General features: G+C 40.9%; 1 protein-coding gene across 1 annotated transcript in view; it reads left to right on the forward strand.

Moving 5' to 3' along the window:
• Positions 1–2,231: 2,231 nt before the first annotated feature.
• The window catches only part of NDFIP1 (Nedd4 family interacting protein 1), a 35,656-nt gene continuing 13,144 nt past the window's right edge, over positions 2,232–24,743 (forward strand). The window contains exons 1-3 of the mRNA XM_028527982.2: positions 2,232–2,539; positions 16,655–16,742; positions 21,666–21,796. Of these exons, the coding sequence (XP_028383783.1) occupies positions 2,477–2,539; positions 16,655–16,742; positions 21,666–21,796 (282 nt within the window). The 5' untranslated portion in view covers positions 2,232–2,476. The remainder of the gene's footprint in view (positions 2,540–16,654; positions 16,743–21,665; positions 21,797–24,743) is intronic.

Here is a 24,743-nt window from a genome sequence, read left to right on the forward strand (position 1 = left end):
TTTCAATTTACTTATTAAAGGCTTCGGGGGAAACTCAAAGCAAAAAAAAAATCTCAGTCTTGACTGTTAACACAAAACATTTTGGTTTAGGACATCAGAAAAGGAGCAGGCAAGGCCAATCGGAAACTTTTTTTTTTCTTTCGAGAGGAAATAATTCCTGTAAGAAAGTCTCATATTTATACTGTGATAAGTATTTACGTCCATACGCAGGGAGCATATAGCTATGGAGGGAGAAAGTGGTTTAGGAAAGAAGTAGGTGGGAAGGGCACCGACGCGCTGCGGACGTGCACGGGGACCCCGGCTGCAGTTCCGGTAGCCGCATGCGTCAGCACAGACATCTCTGTAATTTCCTCTTACATGGAAGTTTAGAATATCTGAGCAAAGAAGTCTGGATTCCTACTTTCTGTTGATGAGATTTAAAAAATTTTTCAAATTAGACTTTTCCCTCTTCTATAAGACCACCAGGCAGGACATTATGTCTGGGATGATTTATTGTACCTTATTACATTTAAAGTTGGGTGGGTTTTTTTTTTTCCTGGATTAAAAACTGAGGGACAGAGTAAGGAGGGTACCACTTTGGGATTCTCAGATTGGCATGTCACTGGAAATAGGGACAGACATGTAGGAGTTTGTATACTAGCAGAAAACTCAAAGTGAGGAAGATAAATGTCTAGAAATGTCATTGATTACAATTGGTTCCTTTATACAGAAACTTCAGAGTAGTTTCAAAACACAGCTATGTTTTAAAATATATAGTCAGACCTGGCTGGTGTGGCTCAGTGGATTGAGCGCCAACCTGTGAACCAAAGGGTCACAGGTTAGACTCCCAGGCAGGGTACATGCCTGGGTTGTGGGCCAGGTCCCTAAGTGGGGGGCATGTGAGAGGTAACCATGCATTGATGTTTCCCTCTCTCTTTCTTCCTCCCTTCCCCTCTGCCGAAAAATAAATAAAATCTTTAATAAAATAAAATAAAATAAAATATATAGTGAGCCAGACTTGAAAATTAGAAGCTGAACCAATAACCATATTGATGCCAACCCCAGACTACCAACGTGGAAAGGCAATCAAGACCAGATTACAACAAGCCTCAAAGATCAAGTTGTCTTCTGTGCTGGGCCTGTGAGTAGAAGCAATCCCAGATGGCTGGGTGTGATAGAATGAAAGAAGACAGCTCAAATTGCTAGATAAGCTATACTATGTTATATGCTAAGGGAGATATCAAAATATTTAAAAGACAAATACTCTTGTCCACAAAGTTTATACTTTAGCTGCATGATAATGGTTTATAAAGCTGGCTGAATGGGTTTGCATTCTAGCTTTGGCCCTTACTAGCTCTGTGTTATTGGGTCAAATATTTTATCTCTTCGGGCATCATTTTCTCATGTGTGAAAGAGTAGTAATTATCTCCTTATATGGCGGGTATGCCTGCCCCCTCTCAGCCCTTCCACAAGGCAAGCTCTCACTTCCCTCACCACCTTTGCACGTGTAACCGCTACGGGGAAGGATAGTTGCATGGCTCACTCTTGGAAGTTTTGCCTTTTGTGTCATCTCCTCAGAGAGCTTTGGTTCAGAAAAGATCATGTCCATGTTCACAGAGGAGGCTGTTAAAACACTTAAAGAACTGTGTGGAAATGAGGATGCTAATATCATCACTCACCCTCAACAGGCTTTGAGATTTAAGAGGTTTTCGAAGATTTAGGGTTAGCCAACGTTTTCTGCAAAGGGCCCAACAGCAAGTAATTTAGGATTTGTATGTCATACTAAACAAAAGGGAGCGGCTGTGCTCCGAAAAAACTTAATTTATGGACACTGAAGTTTGACTTTCATGTACTTCCCACGGTCATTGAATAGACCCTTGCCCTGTATTTGACCCACCCCTGCTCTAGGAGGATGGCAGACAGGAAGGGAGTGAGTGGATAAGAACCCAGATAGAATCTGCAGTCAGATACCAGGGATCAGGTCGCTGGTGCATTAAGACTGTCGACCTCCCTCGGGTTTAAAGACCTTTGCCTTAAGGGACTGTGGCCCCTGCGCGTGATGAGGGCTGGTAAAAACACGTAGGGGAAGCTCAGTGCTGGCTACGAGGTGCGCGTTACCGGCGTCACCCTCTCAGTGGTGGCCTGTGAGCAATTCGCTCTCGGCGGACTGGAACTCGACGCTTCAGCCTGGGAGGCGCGAGAGGAGAGGCGGCTCCCCCCGCAGACGGAGGCACCGCGGGGCTGCGCGAGTCGGGGGCGGGGCGGCGGCGCAGCGTCGTCGTCGTGGTCCCCGCCTCCTCCCCAGGGGCCGCGTCGGATCCTCCGCGGCGGCCGTGCACACAGCCCGAGGAGAGCTGCTTGCCTGGAAACAGCGCGGCCATCGAGACCCACTCGAGGCGTGACCCTTCAGCCTCCCCGCGCTCCCCGGCTGCGGCGCCCGCGCCCCTTCGTTCAGCTCGCTCGCTCGTCCGCCCTTGTCCCTGCGGCCGGCTGCGCCATGGCGTTGGCGTTGGCGGCTCTGGCTGCGGTGGAGCCGGCCTGCGGCAGCCGGTACCAGCAGGTGAGCAGCGCCGAGTCCCGCCCTGGTCCGGAGACCCCGGCCCTCTCCTCCCCGCCGGCCGCTTCAGGCCTCTGCAGCCCGGCCTGTGGCCAGCTCGAGGCCGCGGCTTGGCAGGCCGCGCTGGGCCTGGGCGGGCTGGGCGGGCCCGGGGCTCGGATTCGAGGCCGCCGCGGGCTGGGCGCGTCCCCCCGTGACCTCGGGCGGGACTCTGGCGGAGGAAAAACCTGTGCCCCGCCGCGTTTCCTGCGTTTCCCACGGCGCACGGGTCCCCAAGTCAGAATCCGCCAGCGCCCAGGGACGTCGACCTGGGGACATTACGTTTTCCATTTTCTACCTTTGGTTTGACGTCATTGGGAAGGAAAATAAAAATCAAGCATGAAATGGAAAAGAGAACTGGGCGGAGAGAAAAGATTAAAATCGCTGCTACTGCCGCCGACAGCTCCCCGCAGGGAGATGCGATTACTCAGGGTTTCACAGCCCTGTCTGTCTCGAAACCCATCCCCCTCGCCTCCGTTTTAAGACAAAAGTCAAAAATGAAGCGAGAGACAAGCCTGCATTTTGCAGTAAATTTGGGAAAGGCACTATTCAACTTTGATGATGTCCCAAAATGTCGCTCTGTGTGGGAGGCTGCAGGGCGTGTGCCTGGTGTGTGCCTTAATAGCTTGGAAATGTGCGACGAGGTTTAATAGCATACCTGGGGAGGAAATGTATGGGGGATGATTGGATTATTATCTTGCGTATGATTTATAAGTTGAGGCCCTAGGGGAAAGAGCTGCTTGTTTGACTCGCCACTGTGTGTAGCCTGGTTTCCTTCGGAAATTCAGAGACCTTCTGCAGGGGTTTTGTCGGAATTGAGCCAGTTAGTAATTGATGTTGATTTGGACCGCAGATAGCTGCGTTCTGTCGTGTTTTGAATGCTTAGTATAATTTGCGTAAAATGGCAGTTGTGTTTCTATGAAGTGAAATGTTCTATCTGTATTGTAGAAATAAGGAAAAACAATGATTAATACATCCGAGTTAACCCTGGTGTGGCCAGTAACTGGTTTATTTTGTTGTCGTTAGCCCTGTGTTGTCATTTCCTCCTTCCTTCAGCTGGACTCCAGAAATGACTGGTTAAGAATTTAGATCCTTGGTTTCATAAACACGCCCAAATTGTGGCAAAGCACTCTAGTCCTTAGGTCTCTCACAGCCTGGGGTCTGGCACATGCTTTTTTGTATGACCTTGGGCAAAGCTCTGGGTTCCTCTCTGCTTTAATAAAATATGAATGATAGGTGTCACTTAACTGTCACCAAGGTGTTTGCAAATCATCTGCACCTCACAGTGTGATTAATTCATTCTTTTCCTTTGCCTTGGATAAGGCAAACAAGCAAAATGCTGTGGCTTTTCTTTGTGCTGCCATCTTCTTGAGCTGTGAGGTAGTGCTCACATACTGCTAGAATACAAAAAAAATTGGTGGAGTATCAAAATTATGCATTTCTTGGTGTGGTATTGAAATAGCTTTAAATACACATAATTGAGGTATGCCAGGGAGAGCCCATCATTATTTTGAAGAGATAAGCTTCAAAACAGAGTGAAAAAGCGAGATAATATTTTTAGAAAAATTGGAAAATATGAAAGCCAAAAAGAAAAAACCTCACAGCAAAAACCTATCTTCCATAGATAACCAAAGTTAATATTTTGATGTGTATGTCTGGATTTATAGCTCCGTAAAATATGTAAGTGTAGATCAGTATACATGTGTATAGAGAAGGAAGGCTAATATTGATTTACTGTGAACATTTACTATGCGCCGATCACGGTAATAGGTGTTTTACAGACGTTATTTCACTTAATCCTCACAGAACCCCAATGAGGCAGGGCTTGGTACTGTGCAGGTGACAATGACGACTCCAAGAGGCTCAGTAACTTGCTCAAGGTCACAGCTTCTAAATAGTGATTACAAGGATAATACACACTCACCTACTTAAAACACAGGCTCATGGTGCAAATACAGGCATGTGCATTAGCAAACATACATGTACCCATATACACATATATGGGCACATCTTTGTACACACAGGTGCTGTTCCCTGGGCCCCTGATCATGCTGTGCACGCGTGTACACATGTATGTTTACATACCCACACATGTGCCCGAGCGTGTCTTGTTCAGACACACCTTCCCAAATGTGTGTGCATGTTCGTGCACATGTGTGTGCAGAGGCACACGATGTAATAAGATGGGTTCATGTTTCTATGTCTGTATAACGTGTAATTGCATGGCTATACCATAATTTAACCAATTGCCCAGTGTTGGTCACTAAAGATGTTTAAATTTTTTTTTCATTCACTGTAGTTTCTTTTACACACATCTCCATCTATTTCCTTAGAATAAATTTCTAGATGTGGAAATGCTTGGTCAGGGAATACATATATTTAAAAAGTATATATATTTTGAACTATAAGATGGTGAATTATCCAGGCAACTTAATAGAAGCATGATACTCTTTGGTTGTTACAAAAGACCATTCCGACTTCTGTTGGATCTGTTTAATCAAATTGAGCTTGTCTTCTGTTGAAGTAAATGCACCGAAAACTGCATGGTTCACTCATAAATGCAAACGAAATTTTCTCCTTTGAAGTCTTTTTATTGGTCGTGCAGTATGTGCACAGCTTGAATTTAGCATCATGACAGACTGCACAGAGAGCCTGGGCTTCACCCACCCTCCCCCCTTTTGCTTTTTGACACTGGGGCTGTGTGTCCAGACATTCTGAAGCACCGTTTGAGAAAAGTCTAGGTCAGCCCATTGTCGAGATACCTAAGTGTTGCTCCTATTCATCCATTTCAAGCCCTCTTTGCCTCACTGGAATAGATCTTTGCCTATATCGTGAATTTTGCCAAATACTTCCTGAAATGTTTTGAGAAATTTGGATTTGAATTCAGTATGAGTGGGCAATTATGACACTGCCATACAGGTTTAAAAGCAGATTGCAGAATGTTAAGTTTTAGACTCCACTCATTGCCTGCAAAAGAAGCTGCCTGCTTGTGAGTGTTGCTGATACGTTGGTACTGTAGTTTGATGACACTGTGGAGCAGCTGTAGGAATGGCATCTTTTTGGATAGGTCTCTCAGGATTGTGGAAGAAGGGAAAGAATTTCATCTCTGGTAGGCCAAACCATAATTCATGTTCAGATGTAGTCAGGATCCTGAAGGAAGGGCCAAATAGTACCCATGTGGTTTAATTTTTCTAGTTTCAAAAGTTGTAATTATATAATGCAACGCCCCTGAGAATGTTATGTCAAGATTTTAAGGTTATTTTGCTGTTTTTGTGGCCTATATGGCCAATGATCAAAGAAAATGTTTGTAAGAACATTGAGAAGCTGGGTAAAATTATTTCTTTAAAGATTGTGGCATATATCTATGTATAAAATTTACCATTTTAACCATTTTTAAGTGTGTAGTCTGTTTAGTGGCATTAGATACATTCACATTGTTGGGCAGCCATCACCATCTGTTCCCAGGACTTTCTCTTCTTCCCCAACTGAGGCTGCCTACCCGTTAGAAATGATAACTCCCCATTTCCTTCTCCAGCCCCTGACCGCCGCATTCCACTTTCTGTCTATGAAAACTCTTTCTGACTCCTCTCAGCACCTCATGTAAGTGGAGTCTCAGAGCATTTGTCCTTTTATGACCAGTTTATTTCACTTAGCATAACGTCCTCATGGTTGGTCCATAGTGCGGCACGTATCAGAATTTCCCTGTCTTCGGGCTGAGTAATATTCCGTTGTATGTATGCGCTGCACTTTGTTTATCTGTTCTTCATAGATGGACACTTGGGGTGCTTTCACCTTTTCTTTCCTTTCATCCTTTGATCGTTGTAAGTAATGCTGCTGTGAACATGGGCATACAAGTCTCTTGAGTGCCTGCTTTAAACCCTTTGGATATGCACTCAGAAGTGACCTGCTGGTTTATATGGCAGTGCTGCTTTTAATTTTTTGAGGACCTGCTGTACTGTTTCCCACAGGGGTGCACCATTTTGCATTCCCACCAGCGGCGCCTACGGGCTCCAGATTTTTCATGTGTGCATCGACTCTTGTTATTTTCTGTTTTTCTTTTTGATAAAGTTACCTAAATGGGTGTGAAATGATATCTCACTATGGTTTTGGTTTGCATTTCCCTAGTGATCAGTGATATTGAGCATCTTTTAAATGTGCTTATTGGCCTGTTGTATATCTTTGGAGAAATGTGTATTTAACTCCTCTGCCTATTTTTTAATTGGGTTGTTTGCTTTTTGTTATTGAGTCATAATTTCCTAACATTTATTTGCATTTTTAACTTTTAGTGTGAAAGTTTAAAACATATACAGAAATATACTATAATAACCCTTATGAATCCATTACTTATATTCAACAGCAACAAGTGTTTCTTTTATACTTCCCACCATTTTGAAGCAAATCCAGAAATGATAACATTTATTGATAAATATTTCTGTGTTCGACTCTAAAGATAATAGTACGATGTTTTAAGCAGATATTGTCACATGAGAAATGTATCACAAGAGCACTTCTGCAGTCTGTTACTGATAGAGAAACAGGGTCAGTGAGTGGCTGGAGCTGCAGGTCTAACTGTCCTCTGAGTTTCACTCGGGGAGCTGTGTTGTTTTTGTAGCAGTGATGGGTTACTGTTGATCCGTTCTTATTTTCTGCCTGGTCCTACTGCTCCACCACTTGTTAGGGAGATGTAATTGGTTTAATCATTCTGTCTTTGCCCTGGAAACAGGGCAGGGCTCCCAGGCTTGAGCTGAAATCAAGGCCCTCTTGAGGTACTTTAGGAAATCTAGTTTGTCTGCACATAACTTGATCCTACACACCAATTACATTACCTTGCTTTATATTCAATTATATTATAAAATAAATTTCACCATGATAGTGATTTTGTATTAAAAAAAAGGCTTGAAGAGATTCAAGTGACATCTTCTAACTTATTCGTTCTTAGGGCTTTAAAATAATTACTTGGGTTTCTTAATGGTTTATTATTATGTTGCCTTTGAACGAGGACACTGTAGTGGAGCCATATTCTTGTAGGAATGGTGGGTGATGCCCATTTAGATAAAGCGGCTTTTAACACCTTAATTAGAGATTAATGCTGTAAATCTGCTCAATAGTCTTGTCTTTATTCTCCAGTCATTTTTGCCAATATGCCTAGGCAGTTGGTAAATAGCATACATCGAATTTACATTCTCTGGTTGTGCTTTTTATATAATCCAGTTAGAGTTGCCTCCAGTGGCAGTCTGGAGAGAAGTGGGGTGCCACGGCCGCCTTTGTGGGCGCGCTGTCCAGTATCGCACAGCACATCCGGCTGTAACGCTGGGGCCGGCTTGTTTTTTCTGAGCAACACCACTTATGTTAAAAGTTCTAAATACTAGCTCTAAATACGGATTGATTTTTAAGAATGAATCTAGCAGAATATTTTCTGACTAATTAAAGAAGTTATTTTCACATACATATTTATATACACCCCGCCCAGCAATTTAGTATAATCTTTGACAATTTTTCTTTTAAATTCATGTAATGCAGTCCTGTTAGTAGTTAATCAGATGCTTGATGTTATCTGCAGGCCTTTCCAGAGATAGGATAGTTTATTAATAGAAACACAAGGGTTTAGGGAGTGGTTCTATTTAATAACAATTCCATTTTTATCATTCAGTGCTTAAAGTGGCATTTAAAATGAAACATTTCTCCTTGTACAATGGTACATTCTTCATCTACTGAATCAAACAGTAACTTGGTAAAGGAAAACTTGATTTCCCTTCCTTCATGTTCGATGTGCGTTCTTCAGGCTTTTCGTTTTGCTTTGAAACACGGGGACCAGCCGAACTGAGGCCAGCTTGAGTGTGGTTGGTGAGGCAATAATATGGGTGTAATAACTTACAGTTTTAATTTGAACATTTCACCTAAAATGTCACATGGCATGCTTGGTTGTGGTATTGTTATGTTCTAGAATTGCATGCTTATGGTTTTGTAATAAAAAATTTTGTAATAAAAAGGGGGTGTTATTTGTGTTGGACCCTGTATATTTTTTAAATATTTACTTTTTAAAATACACTTTACTTTTTGAAGCATTTTTAGAATTTCAGACACATTTAAAAGACAGTACAGTTTTCATATGTTCTGGACCCAATTTCCCCTGGGAACATTTGACATCCATGTGGTACATTTGTGACAGTTAGTGAACCAACACTGACACATTATTGTTCACTAAAGTCCACACTTTATTTAGATTTTCAGTTTCTATCTAACTTCCTTTCTCTGTTCCAGGATCCCACCCAGGTCGCCACATTACACCTGCTGTCCTGTCTTGGCTGCGATCGTTTCTCAGATGTTCCCTGCTTTTGATGCAGGAGTGTTGGCCATGTGTCTGTAAAGTGTTCCTCAGTTGGGACATGTCTGATGCTTTCCTCATGATTAGACGGGGTTGTGGGTTTGGGGGCAGAAGACCATAGAAGCAAAGTGCCATTTTCATCACATCTTGTCAAGAACACACGTGGTCAGCATGACTTAATGCCATTGATGTTGGCTGCAGTTGCCTGATTGGAGTAGCATCTGTCAGGTGTCTCTGCTGTTACAGTCCCCCTCTCCCCTGCCACACACCCTCCCCCCTGCCACACACACCTTTCCGTACTGCACTCTTTGGAAAGAACTCACTGTGCACAATGCCCCCTTAAGGATTGGGGAGTTATACTCCACCACCTCATCGAGGGCAGAGTATCTGTGTGAATTATTTGGAAATTTTATGCATGGGACATTTGTCTCCTTCATTAATGTACTTATTCAGTGATATCAGCATTGGCTCATTTATTTTATTCTTTGGATTACAGTCCAAAGCTACTCTATTTTGTTCAAATTTTTTCAGTTTTGGCCAATGGGAACTCTTTCAGTTGGCACCTGTGTCCCTTTGACATAGCTCAATTTTTGTGTTTAATTTTTTTATTTTACTTAACTTTTTAAGAAAGATTTTATTCTTAGAGGGCAAGGGAGGGAGAGAAACATCGGTGTTGAGAGAAACAGGATTTTTTAAATTTTGCTTTAAAATTAACAAAACAGTACTAGCATTTACATTTAAGAGGGTTTTGGAAGGGATAAGAGGCAAGTGTGTGTGTTTAACTGAAACATTATAATTGTAACTATATCATAATTACTTTTTTTCCTGTAATTACTGTTTTTGATTGTCCTTTTTGGCTGAGGTACAGACTTGGTGAGGTCAAAGACACCAGCCACGTTCACTGTCATGTCCTCAGACCCCATGTCAGTCGTGGTCCGATGCGATCACTGAGTGGTGCTGAGTTCATCCAGCAGCTGAGTACATGCAAAACAGAACGTCTGTGATGACAAGGTAGAGGGAACGATACGAAATGCCTGCTGCACTTCCCTCTTGGCTCTCTGCTCTTGCAGGACAAGGGGACCTCATGACCAGGCCTAAATTAAGGCAGGCTCTCTTGCATAGAATACTGGTCCCACCATAATCTCTGCCCTATCATGCGCTACCAAGGGTGTTCAACCTTTTGGTGTCTCTGCACCATACTGGAAGAGCAGCCACACATTGCAACACATAGTCACACACACACAAAACTCTCATAATGTTTTAAGTAAGTTTACGATTTTGTGTTGGGCCGCATTCACAGCCATCCTGGGCTGCATGCAGCCTGTGGACTACAGGTTGGACACCCTTGCTGCACCGGCAGCAGCAACGGCAGCAAGCATAGCTCTGGAACTTCTCAGCCTGACAGCTCTGGTAGCTCATGGTCTAGCAAAGCCAAGCGGGCCGCATGCAATCAGCACACATCCCTGGGTTGTAGGCATGTCCCTATCACTTCCAGTGTTTGTACATTTGACTTCATTGTCTTTTTTAGTGTAGAATATTCCATTTTTTGGATATGCCAGTTGGTTGCCTTTAATAAATGTGAACTGGTAAATTAAGATGGCATTAAGATTAGCTGCCATTTCTTGAGGTAGTTTTCTGTCCGAGTTCCACATCCTGCTTCAGTCAACATGCGCTAGGAAGGTGTCCGTGACCTGCCACTTGCTGTTAGTGCTGGGGCGAGTGTAGCCATAAGCATGCAAAGGCCCCAGTCTGCAGAGCTCACGGTCTGCATCACTAACTCTCCAACAGGCTCCTTTCCCCCATTCCTGAATCATTGGTGAAGTACGATTTATATACAGAAACAAACATGAATTATAAATGTGCAGCTCAGTAAATTCTCCCAAGCTGAAAACACATTAACTAGCACCCAAATCAAGAAAGAACGCAAAGCTCCCTTCAGGTGCCCTTCCAGGTGCCCCTGCCCCAGGATAATCTCTCGCTGGCGTGAGAGGTCTGCGTGGCAGTTCTGTATGTATCATGTGCACCTTAGAAGCTACTTCCTTCGCTGTTTCAATGCGATGGCATATAGGAACAGTGCCGCTGCCAGCAGATTTAGTGAAAAAAATTGACCTTGTTGACAGATGTTGATCCTGATCATTGTACATGAAGCATCATTTAACAAATCTCATCAAATTACATTTTTAACATCCAAAATTAGCAGCCTAAATAATACTATTATGGCTTAAAATTAATGACCAGTCTTTCTAGTAAATTAATGAAAAAAAATGGAAGTGTTCTTTCAGAAAGATTAGGGGAAAATATTCACAAGCTGGTGTGGTCCTGGTATGTAGCAGTGCCTGGTCAAATTTCACTGAATGAAGTATTCAAATTTCTGACTATCCTAGAAGAAGGTCGTGGGGAGCTATGGCAGAAGAAAGGCAGTGGGGAGAGCAGAAGCTTGAATCCCAACATAGCATTCACATTGGATGACGCAGTCACTCTCCCTTTTCTTCCTGAGCACCTGGCAACTACTTATCTACTTTGTCTTCATTGGATGCCTTTTCTGGACATTTTATAGAAACAGAATCTTACAGTAGTATGCAGGTTTTGTGACTGGCTTCTGCTTAGCACAGTGTTTGGAGTTTCGTCTGTGTTGCGGCACGAGTCACACCTCACACTTTTCGGGTAGGGTGGACTGCTCCTCTCTGTCCTTGCCTGCACTGTGCCGTGTGCTGGGTGCCCATTCGTCAGGTGACGTACATTTTGGCTATTTCAAATAATGCTTCTGTGACCATTCACATATGTGTTTTTCTGTGAAAATGGCTTTTTAGTTCTCATAGGTATATAATTCGTAGTGTGAGTGCTGGATCTGTTTGTAACCCTGGTTAGCCTTTTTGGAGGAAATGCTAAACTTTTCCACTGTGGCTACACCACTTGACATCCCCACCAGTAGTGTGGAAGGGTTCCTCCACTTTCTCCACGTACTCAACAATACTTGTTATGCTACTTTTTAATTTTTTGTGGCCATATTAGTGGGTGTGAAGTGGTATCTCATGGTTTTGATTTGCATTTCTCTGATGACTAATGATGTTGAGGATCTTGTATATTCTGCCATTTATATACTATTAAATTTTTTACCCTTTTTAAAATTACAGTCTTTTTATTGTTGAGATTCTCTTTGTCAGAATTATTTTCCTTATATTAAGTGTCATCTCCTAATTAATAACAATTAGTAGAATTTTGGTGATGTTAGAATGACAACTTACAGTCAATATACAATTAAAAATCTACAGTCTGTATAATATATTAGAAATTTCACAGTGCTCACAAATGCTGGCCGTTTCTGAACAACAGAGTAAGGTAGCCGACTCAGTTGTTCCTGCAGTAGCAGAGCCTGGGCTAAATACATGTGCTGTTTACTTTCTGGTAATTATACTGTCTCATTTGGTAGGATTTAAAGAGTGTGCAGAAATAGTGGGTTGGTAATGAGAGGTTTAAAGATTGCATTTTAAGGTAAAAGTTTTATAAATTAACTCTAAAATTAGAAGTGGTTAAATAACATAAAGCTAGAGTTTAGGCATTTGTCTAGGATTTTCTAAGACTTACTGATAATCACTTAAAGGAGGGATTTAAAGCTTAGGAGAATTTTGCATACTTGAAACCTGTATGGTTTTGTTAACCAATGTCATCCCGATGAATTTAATGAAAAAATACAACTAAAAATAACCTAGCATTTTCTTGCTGTTTAAATAGGACTCAGCCAAGAAAAAAGTAATGAGTGGTACGCAAGCACTTGTACTTCATGGAATTTTGGGTAGTTCAGCGTCAGTTTCCACATGCTTGTTGTGTTCATGCGAATTAGGTGGTGTGTTTCAATACCTCTTCTTGTTTATAAGGATTTATGGCTTTTTTTTGGTTTAGTAGGGTGTTTTTTGTCATGTAGTAAACAGAGAAAAATCTAATAAAAACTTTTAAGTGCCTGTAGGTACTGCCATTGGTACAGTTGTAAATGTTGCTCCTCACTTAGGTCTAATCTAGCCCTGGCTCTGCTGTTGCTTAAAAATAGCTCATTTCTAAATTGAAGATTATCTTTAGAACTACTTAGGGGGGAGTAGTGAGGAAGTCTTCTTGCTGGGGTGGGAACTCAAATAAGAAATCTGTAGGATATGTGTCTTTAAACTTCTTAAATTCAAGTTTGTTTCTATTAGTAACTAGAGTTACGAATGGTTATATATGGGAGATTCCTTATTGTTTAGCTAAAAGTCATGTATTTGTTTTTAATAGCAGCAGTACAGATAGGCCGCAGAGGGATGTAGTAAGAGGAAGACAGCCGTTATTTTAGATGTGCTCTGGGCTATATCTAAAGGGCAGAGCATTATTACCACACATTTGTAGGTAAATATTAAACAATAAATTGAGGGTGATCGAGGCCAAGAGGTATGACAGCAGATGGTGATAAATCTAAAGCAGGAACATGGACGAGTCCTAGGGTTCTCCTGGGGAGCCGTGACGGAATCTGCTCAGGGTATAGGAGGGGCATCAGGAAAGTGGGAGTGAGGTGCAGCCGGGGGTGCGATAGAGGGAAGCCCATCTGAGTTTTCGGATTGCTGGATTATTCCTACCTCAGCAGTGGATACAGATAGCTCTAGGCAGTTCTGTGCTGACTGTAGTACTTAGCATACATAGGTAATTGTATAGTTCTTTTTGGAAAAAGCCAGTTTCACTTATTCAGAGATAAGTAAAATGGATCAGAATTGTTTAAAAAAAAACATGACGAAAGAACCCAGCCCCAACAGGTGTTTCTTATCTGTCACAGTTACGTGCTGTCAGGATCCCCCAGCTAACGAGCATAGAGCAGGGAGAGAGCAGGAGGGCCGCCACTGTCAGTCCTGCCTCTCACCTGCAGGGCTCTGTGACAGGTGGGTTGTACTCAGGCTCCCACTGACCCAGTTGATGGAGGAGACTGGGCGTCTTTCCAGTCCCAGCTCCAAAGTGACAATGCCACCTCTTTCCTGAGAGAGCCCCGGGGAGAGCCTGAGGATCCCGAGCCCCAGGGCTGTTGGGGGGAAGAGTGCGCCCGCTCAGAGAAGGGAACCTTAAAAATACATTTTGGGCGACCTGGCTGGCGTAGCTCAGTGGATTGAGCGCGGGCTGGGAACCAAAGTGTCCCAGGTTCGATTCCCAGCCAGGGTACATTCCTCGGTTGCAGGCCATAACCCCCAGCAACCGCACATTGATGTTTCTCTCTATCTCTCTCTCTCTATCTCCCTCCCTTCCGTCCCTAAAAATAAATAAATAAAATCTTTAAAAAAAAAAAATACATTTTGGAACCAAGTACCCCCACCTCAGTCATAGTGCACATGCCCCCCCACTAGTGTACCTGGCTTGTTTGGCTGACAGTCCAAATCATGGCCTTGGGTGCCCCCAAAGAGTAAAAAGATGTATACTTGGCGATTCGGTTGTTTAGCAGTTGGTGGTCACTAAACACTTCTCGGAGGAGATGGCCTCTTTACCTCCTACATTGTAGTATTTTAAACACATTCTTAATGGAGCCTAAACTTAACAGCATTATAAAAACAAACCTGTACAGTGAAGTCCTGGGGCCTTCCCAGTATGTAGTCAGAGTGGGTGGTTTTTGCTGTTTTTGTTTTTAGTTGGAAAGGATATTAGTACATGATTCTGAAGGGGTAAATTTTTATGGAGCAGAAAATATCACCTGCAAATGTTTCTTTTTTGCTCACTAAAGAGCAAATGGGGGTTTCTGAGACGGTTGGAATTTCTTTGCTCTGTTATCTGTTACCCTGGTGTGGGATGATCAAATTTCTCATTTCTAGGTTGCTAGGAAACAGGCAGCCTATCTGCAGATACTGGCATATCAGACCTCATTATTCTTTAGACCTCTGTATTTCTTAGAATTGTCATTTACTCAGTTTGCTTTCCAAAACCTAAATTATGCAGACGCAACATGATTATTTGACCAAGCTCAGGAAATATAAAGCAGGTCAAAGATATCAAAGCCAGGTTTAAAAACCGTCAATAGCTACAGTGTATTAAGGCAACATTTTGCCTCTGTTTTTGCAGCAGGCCCTCCTTTCTGCAACATTCCCAGGGCACATTCCCAGGGCACAAGAACCGTTAGTGGGAGTAGGCTGAGAATACCCTCTCCAGAGCTTCAGATAATGTTAAAAGTATTGCAGTGAACCATGGCTTCGGGCACTCTATTTAAATAACTGATTTAGTGTTCTAGAAACATTGGCTTTACTATAGCCCTTTTGCCCATATGTCTTCCTTTAAAAGGAGAATTCACCTTGGGTTACAATAATTTTGGGAATGCTTTAAGTCTAACATTAGATTACAAGGGTTTTAAAAATGTGATCAGATGGTAGAGATATTTATGGAGATTTGGCACAGGAATTCATTTGAAATTGAATGCTTTGCAGCATTAATCAGAAAAGTTTCATTGGCTTTTGATTTTGAATAGCATAGGGATAGGAGACTGAGGTGGTTGGTTAAAATTGAATGAATTGTGGGGCTCTACTTCATGTTGTGAGTGGTCAGGCTCTCTGTCTCTGAATTCAAGATGGAGTTCTTCGTAGCAGGTGGTTTAGAGGTGGGGTGTTGTATGAGTGGCTCAGTGGACTGTCTGTGTTGTGATGATGTACAGCCAGGACCCAGACCCCCAGTGAGTACTCTGCTACTTTACAGAGTGATTCCCATTCACGACCAGTTTATCTTTTAAATGAGGTGTAGTCTGTTGTCACACTGGAAAAATTCAACCAGATGTTTTTGTTCGGTGAAGACGAATTCGGTAGACCAGCCATGTGGGCAGTGGCAGGAAGACACACTTGCAGTGTGAGTTACAGTAACTCACTTAAGCCGTAGATCTGACTGGTGAGAAAGTTGCTGAGATGTATTGACAGAGGTTGTATGTAGAATTAAGTAGAATTTCATGTTTTCATAAATATCTCAATTTAAGATCTAATTTCTGTTCACAAACTGAATTATGATGGTGAACCTCAGTTTGTGGTGATTTGTCTTTGTCTTAACATTATTATCAGTATTTTTGTAACTTAAACCTTATACAAGTGATAAATGTTCATTACAAAAACTGAGAATATACATAAAAAATTTTCAAAAGCCCATATGATCCTATCACCTGAAGATAAACCATGTAAACTATAGATGTCTGTCATTCTGGACCTTCTTTCCATTATATATATATATTTGGTCTTTCAGAACCAAATTGCATGACGCATACTGTTTGGTAAATTTAGCTTTTGTTCATGTAACAGTGTAGCATGAATATCCATCTGTTCAAGTCATCAAATTTTCTTCATTTTCATTTTTAGTCTGCTTAGTAGGCTTTTGTGAGATGATCTGTGATTTATTTAATGTTTCCCATGATTGGAATTTAGGTTGTCTCTAATTTTTGCTGCTTGGCATTTGCAGGGTGGAAGAAAGTAGGTTTACAGTTGTTTGTATGGAAAACAATACAATAATTAATAAATAATAATGCAAGAACCAAGTCTGTGTTCCGAGTACTCAGAACAGAAACCTACGTTTGCCCCACCCTGTGTATCTCTACCTTTTTGCCTCCGTCTGATTATCTCCTTAGGATAAATTCCTGGGAGTAGAATACTTTGTAAAGGATCTGCACTTTTTAAGGCTTTTGAAAAACACTGACAACCACCTTTCCAGAAAGGCTATTTCAGTTTTCAGGTTCTTCTGTCTTAACTGGCTTTGTACTTACATTAAAACATGAAATTTTTATTTAGTTGCAGAATGAGGAAGAGCCTGGAGAGCCGGAACAGGCTGCGGGTGATGCCCCTCCTCCTTACAGCAGCATCTCTGCCGAGAGTGCAGGTAGGTACCAGCGAGGTGATGGCTGCGCCTTGGAATGCACGTAGCCCCAGGCTGCGGCCTGGTGTGTGTTGATTGGTATTTACCTTTGCTTCAGCTTCCCTGAAGTAGTCTTTGACACTATATTTAGTTTATGGCCTGAGGTGAAAAAACTCATTTTACTGTTTAGAAAAACAGGTCAGACCCCATTTCAGTGTAGCTTTTTTATGGAACTCAATTTCATTCCGACAGACTCAGTATAGAAGAACTAGAAATTAGGGAACCAGGTGATCACCTGATTTTTGTTCTTTTTGTAGTTTCCTCATTAGCTCTTTTTGCTCTTTGTGAGTTTAGTACCTATGGTGTAGAATATAGTATGTTACGTTTTTTATGCTAGTAAATTCTTTTTTTTTTTTTTTAAAGATTTTATTTATTTATTTTTAGAGAGGAAAGGGAGGGAGAAAGGAAGTGGAAGAGAGAGACAGAGAGAGAGAGAAACATCAATGTGTGGTTGCTGGGGGCCATGGCCTGCAACCCAGGCACGTGCCCTGGCTGGGAATCGAACCTGCAACTCTTTGGTTCGCAGCCTGAGCTCAATCCACCGAGCCACGTCAGCCAGGGCTATGCTAGTAAATTCTTTAAAAAAAACAAACTAGAAGCCTCCTAACTCTTTCATTCTGTTCCTCATAATTTAAATGTTCCTTATGGTTTAAATCCTCCTTAATTTTCCGTTCGTCTTCCCATATTATGCTAGATTATCTTTTTAATTTTCACGTATATATGTAAAGGGATAGGGAAGAAGAAAAAAATCTCAATAGCTGAGGACTTTTGGTAACTAGAGCTACCTGATAACCAGTTCTGCTTTAATTGCTGAAAGTTGTCCAGTTTTAATGAAGCTTCTTTCACATTTTCTAGAACAGAACTGAGGCAGAGTGGCAAGTACATGGCCCGTGGGGCCACAGCTGAATCTTTTCAAACAGCCCTCCAAGCAGCTGTTTTCATTTGATGTGAGGTTAAATCTATTGGTCGTCTTGCCCTGGCCAGGTGGTTCAGTTGATTGGAATGTCATCCCGTACATCAGACTACTGGGGGTTCGATCCCTGATCAGGGCACATACCAAGGTGGTGGGTTCCATCCCTAGTCAGAGCATGTGTGGGTAGGCAACCAATCAGTGTTTCTCTCACATCAGTGTTTCTCACTCTCTCCCTCTTTCTCCCCTTTTCTTCTACCCCCTTCTCTCCTTTTTAAACCAACATGCCCTCAAGTAAGCATTTAAAAAAATCTGTTGGTAGTTTCTGTGGCCCTGAGGTTGCCATTATAACTAGGAGGAACTTAGAAAATTTCTCACCTCAACTCTGGCTTCAGATTCTGAACTCTGTCTTCTTATATTAGTTAAGTTACTTTTATTTGTCAGTATCTGAAACTAACAGTACTAATTTACAGTTTTGGACGAATTCTAAGGTGTCTCGTGGAATTAAATTAAGATGACAACAGCAAGACTTGGGGAAGAATTGCAGTGCTGTTTCCTATGCACGATCTCTGCCTACACCCTCAGCCCTGGTCTGCCATTAAGTGCATTAGTAGAAATTTCAACTGATTAGTAAGAAATTGGATTCCTGTTTTATTAATGATAAATGTCCTTTATATTGATAAGTAGTTGTTCCTGAAAAGTTAAAACCATTTTAGACAGAAATCTTTCTCAACCACTTCTTTCCCTTATTCACTGACATCTGCCGTTCCTGGTTTGAAATTTTCTTTATGATTTAAGGATTACAACAGAAACAGTCTCTGGAAGGTGTTCTCTATATTGTAGTGATACTTTGATTCACTGAGATTTGTAGAACTTTTTGACTCAAGGATCCAGTCCCCCCCCCCTTGCTGTGGGATCACATCTCATTTTGCTGTCACCCTGTGGTCCCCCCCCCCCCCCCCTCTTGTTTTGGTTCATCTTGCTGTGGGCCTGACAACAAAGAACAAAACCTCCTAAGATTGGGTATAAAGGAAAGGTAAACTGTAGAATAAGGCCCAAAGAACTCTCTCTTGAATAAAGTGTTTGGGTTTTGTGGCATTTTATCTGACTATACAGAGTCCTTAAAAAAAAAAAAAAGAACCTTAACTTCCTGGGTCTCTGTGAGCTCTTTTAGTTCCAGGTCAGGGAAATAGGTTTTTCGAGATCATAAAGCACTCAAAACTGTTAATTTTTTTTATTATTTATGAACTGGAGTTTTCCATTTTTACTTTTTTAAAAGAAAATCTCTAAAATGGCTTAAATGGCCTTCTGCCCTTTTATTAAATTGACATGGCTTTTTTTAGATAAATGTTTACTATGTGTATTGTCCATTTACAAGAAAAACAGAAGCAGGATGCAGCACACGAGTTGGGAGGTCACAGCCGTTGTTTTGTGTATTCACTTTCCGTATTTTAACGTGTGATGTATGAATTTAAACAGTCTAACAAATATTGGATTTTTTTTTTGTTCTGAATGTACTAAATAAACTTGAAAAGATTGTCATTCAACTTTTCATGGAAACTCAAAATTTTATGAGATCTTAAGGATGGATTCCATTTTTTTAAAGACTTTATTTATTTTTAGAAAGAGGGGAAGGGAGGGGGAGAGACATGGATGTGCGACAGAAAAAGTCACCAGTTGCCTCTCACGCACCCCGAATTGGGGGCCTAGCCTGTGACCCAGGCATGTGTGCTGACCAGAAATCAAACAGGTGACCTTTTAGTTGTGGGACGATACCCAACCTGCTAAGCCACACCAGTCAGGCCTGGATTCCATTTGTAAAAAATCTTTTGAAATGGGGAAATAAAATGTTCTTATTTTCCTCAACTTTGAAGGTAGTAGATACCAGTTTTATTCATGTATTAAAAATTACTATGACAGTGGGCTAATTCAACTTGCACATTTTTCCTTGCGATGTGACTTTAGTATGATTTGATTAAACTGAAACGTTTTATAGGAAGTTATATATGGAATATTTTATAATATATGCATTCATGTGTATATATGTATGTTTATGTCTGTGTGTTAAATAGTTATTTTGACATGGAAAAAGCCAAGTTCCTTACATTGGATTAGGTGGCAGCTTTAGTTTCAGTAACACCTTTCCTATATTTTCTTCTAAAAGCTTTGATATTTTATTTTTTCCATTTAGATCTGCATTTCGTCCGGAGTTGTTTTTTCTGTATAGTGTGAGGTAGCAGTTAAGATTAAGTTGTTTTTCCAAATAGATATCCAATTCGTCCAGCATCATTTCTTGAAAAAACCATTCTTACTCCATTGTGCTGCAGTGTGATCTTTGTTATAAAACAGGTGACCGTGTATGTGGGGATCTGTTTCCAGACTCAGTATTCTGTTCTTTGGTCTATTTTTTTTTATCTTTGCACTTATGCCCTACTGTCTTAATTGTCTTAATTTGTGGAGCTCTGTAACTTGGTATCAAATATAGATCCTTGAACCTTTTTGTTCCTTAAGATGCTTTGGTTCTTCTTGGCTGTGTACATTTTAGAATCAGTTTGTCAGTTGGGATTCCATTGACTCTGTGGATCAGTTTGAAGAGAATTAACATCTTTATTGTGTTGTATCTTCCAGTCTATAAATATGACATATCTCTCCATTTATTAAGATCCCCTTTAATTTCTCTCAATAATGTTTTGTAAGTTTCAACATAGAGATCTTGCATTTTTTGTTAGATTTATTCCTAGATATTCAGTATATTTTGGTGCTCTTGTAAATGGTACATATATAATTTTATGTTCATTGCTGGTATGTGGGAATACATTTGATAGTTTCTTAACTATGTATTCAGAGACTTTGTTAAATTCTTATATTCCAGTCGCTTGTCTGTAGATGCTCGTGGGTTCTCTATGTATATAATCATGTCATCCATGATTAGGGACAGTTATTTCTCCCTTTCCAATTCTTATATTTCCTTTTCTTGCCTTATTGCATCTACTAGACCTTTGAGATAATGTTTGATTAAAGTTTGATAGTGGGCATTTTGTCTAATTCTTTACTCTTGGGGTGGAAGTCTTTAAAAAACTTACCATTAATTATGACATTTACCCTAGGTTTTTCGAAGACTTGTGATCAGATTAAGGAAGTTTTTTTTTAATTCGTAATTTGCTAAGTGTTTTTTTATTAATAGATATTGAATTTTATCAAATGCCTTTTGTGCCCTTGTGAAGAGAGTAGGATATTTTCTTTTTTCTGTTAATGAGGTGAATTTTACTGATTGGTAATTTCAGTAATTATCAAATTATAGTAAAATTGGAAGTTACTTACAATTAACCAGAGAGGAAAAAAAGAAAAATGTTAATCTTGATGAATTATAGGAATTTTTTCCAAAATTGTTGTTTTTTCAAAAATTGTATAGAAACTTAATCCATTTGTAAATAGATTTTCTTTAATAATAAATAATGACTCTTTTATAAAAGAATTCAATGAGAATGAAGATATAACATTAAGAAGAGGAAATTAAAGATTTAATGTAGATAAATAATGCTTCTGTAACTGAGTAAGTTATCTTAGGCGTGCCATAAAAAATAATACACGGAAAAAATAATGTGAAAGAATCAAAGTACCAAAACAAACCTGTGAGAAATGAATTGTAACTTCTAAGTTGATTTTCATGTTTATAAAGGGGAGGAAGCCATGGTACAGATTTATTTTTCTTATACCACTATTATTATTAAGTGCCTTTGTGAGTCAATTGAAAAAAGTGTTCAAAGCACTTAGAGCAAAGAGTCTGGAATTTAAATAATTGAAAAATAGATAAATTTAGAAACCATTCCTAGTGTCTTATTCGCACATATCTTTTGATTCAGTTGTATATGTGCTGTTACAGTGCCTGGTTTTTGTTGTCCAGAGTCAGGGGGAGTCCTTTCTGTCCTCTGTGTAACTGAGCATCAGATAACTGTGGCTTCCTTTTTGTTTTGCAGTGTATTTTGACTACAAGGATGAGTCTGGGTTTCCAAAGCCCCCATCTTACAACGTGGCCACAACACTGCCCACCTACGATGAAGCCGAGAGAACCAAGGCTGAAGCTACTATCCCTTTGGTTCCTGGGAGAGTAAGTCCATGGGAATCAAGTTATTTTCATTATCCAGTTTGATTTATTACTTATGATTGCATCGACTAGTAAAAGTACATCTAATTTTTAAAAACAAGTACAATTTCTTTTGGGATAATAAACTCTTAACCTCTTCCTGAAAATGATGGGGTAAAAGGTGCAAACAGAAAATCACTAGTCAAGTCAGCTCGTTTTTTCTGTCTCTTTTCTGCTACCAGCACTTTCTCAAGTCCCCTGGCATGGCGGAGCATCTTCGAACAGGAGCCAATGTAGGGAATACACTGACTTTGCCTTGATTCTGCACACTTAAGTCTTTAGTGTTGGGTAGATAGCTGTTAGAGAGATCTACGGAGATAATAAATAAGTGCAACTTTATCGAATTAAACTCACAAAAAGGTCCTAACAATCATCTGAGAGATGACCCTTGTGCCACTTGCAGTCCAGATCATGCCATCTGTGTGGGGGCCCAGTGAAGTCAAATTCCGTGTGGCCTGGTGTTAATTCACTGGTGAGTTAGTTAACTCACTCACAGGTGGAGTGAGATGAAAGCTGGCACTCTTGGTTCTTGATGTCAGACCTGTAAATGATGTAGATGTGGTTTAAATATTCATTCAGGCTGAAGTTGATACAGGTAGGGCCTTGGGCCAGATCTTGGGAGAATAGAGAGCGGGATAGTGTCTCCAGAAATGTGGGGCGATCAGGGCTCCAGACCCTAGTTCTGGCAGGAAACTAGAGTGAAAGATAAGAAAGAACTGAAGCTCAGTCTGGGCAGTGCAGTGCCACAGGCTCTAGACATTCACGCTGCAGGGTGGCGAACTGTTACCGGCCATACCTTTAGGGATGGAGCTCCTAAAACCTTGGCAGAAATAAGAGTTTGTAAGTCTTAGTCTAGACTGATTTTGCATGGTGATGTGCATTCAGTTCTTGTAGGTTCTCCAGGGAGAAACTAAGAACCCTTGTGGAGCTTACTGCTTGAGGACAGAACAGTCTTAATGTAACTACCATGTATTGGAAACAAAAAACATGATTGGTCTGTGCTTGGTGCTTTTATATACCATAGTATTTTGTATGTTATTTCCAGCACTCAGAGTAACCTCACAGGATAGAGATTATATTATCCTTATTTTACAGATGTAGAAACTGAGTTCCATGGAGAGTAAGCAGTTTTCCCAAAGTCATGTAGCTAATAAGTAACATAGATAAGAGCCAAATCCAGATATTCTAGACTCCAGAGTCCTTGTAGGTACTCTGTAGACCTGTTGGAATATATGGCAACTGACATATGGAAGTAGACCAGGAGATTAGCTCTGACTAATCACAGAACTCCTCAGAATACTTTCATTCACAGCTGTACATACAGAGGTAGGCAAAATAGGTTTACAGTTATAATACAAATAATTAATAAAGAATAAAACAATAATAAACTGTTTTATGTACTCATAATTGTAAACCAACTTTTGCCTACTCCTGTATTTAGAAACATCTTTTAAAGGGTTCTCTTATTCATCAAACCTAAATAGAGCACTCTTTCATACAGTGCGTGCTGTGTATTTTGCAGGGGGTATGTAGAAAGCTTTGTATAAGGCAACGTTCCTGCCAAACAAGAGCTTAAAATCCAGCTGGGGAAAAGGCCTACGAATACCTGTATTTGAGCAGCAGCAGCAGCAGCAGCAGCAGCACAGAAGCAGTGAGCAGTGAGAACTGGGACTTTTCATTGTGTGATCTCGGGGAAGAGGGTGAATAAGAGCAGTCCAGAGGGAAAAGCCCAGAAAGCAGGTGTGAAATCAGCCAGGTGCAGGACAGGTTCTGTGGATGCAGTAACTGGTTTTGCTTGAGCAGAGTTTGTGAGCAGATCTGTAGGTTGTAGGGTCTCCTGAATGCTAGGCTAAGGCATTTAGATTATGTGTAGGTCACATAGAAGCCTTCAGAGTTTTTCATTTTTTATCCTCACCCAATGACTTTTTAAAATTTGCTTTTAGAGAGAGAGGAAGGGGGAGAGAAAAACAGCGATGTGAGAGAGAAACATGGATTCATTTCCTCCTGTCTGCACCTGGACGGAGGGTTGTACGTGCCCAGACTGGGAAGTGAACCTGTAACCTTTTGGTTATAGGATTGTGCTCCAACCAACTGAGCCACACCAGCCAGGGCTTCAGAGTTCTTGAGCAGGGGTATGGTAAGACAAGTGTGGTGTTTTAGAAACAATAACCTGGCAACACTTGGTAGGAGGCATTTGTAAATACAGGTGCTTCTTGACTTTCGGTGGGGTTACATCCCGATAAACCTGTTGAAGGTTGAAAATCCTGTATGTTGAAGATACATTTGATACACTTACCCAGCAAATATCATAGCTTAGCCTAGCCAGTTTCTACTAACGCATATCACTTTCACACCACTGTAGAGCTGAAAAATCGGAAGTCAAACCATCATAAGTTGGGGACTGTTTGTATTGGAAATTACTTCCATGCAATAAACCGAATTAATTTCTGATTTGGCAAAGCCTTATATGTCCTGCTAATATGAAGCCAGAATTCTCAATATTAGTATTTAAAAAAATCTGAAACACATTCTTGTAAAAATTTTGGACAGTAGAAAAAATGTGCTAAGTTAGAAATGGAAGCTGCCACTGACCCTTCCCTTTTCCTTGTTAACATCTTATTATGGATTTCCAAGCCCCTTTTCTGCATAGGGCAAGTTCTGACAGCCCTTCAAGTTTTTTGTTTGTTTAATTTAGGGAGCCCTCTCTGGACTGTGTACAAGTCTACCACTTTTATGTGTATGTTCATTTATTTTTTAATATCTCAACACATCCCTGCCTCGGTTGAAAAGGTAGGTTGCAGGATGTTGGTGTCAATGTTAGTCAAGACTGAGTTCCTTCTAGACCTGCAGAGTCCTGTTTTCACGTCAGGGTGGCGGAGACCCTTCCCGCACGACCACACTCTCCCTTCCC

Source organism: Phyllostomus discolor, chromosome 13, assembly GCF_004126475.2.
Source record: "Phyllostomus discolor isolate MPI-MPIP mPhyDis1 chromosome 13, mPhyDis1.pri.v3, whole genome shotgun sequence".
NCBI lineage: Eukaryota > Metazoa > Chordata > Mammalia > Chiroptera > Phyllostomidae > Phyllostomus > Phyllostomus discolor.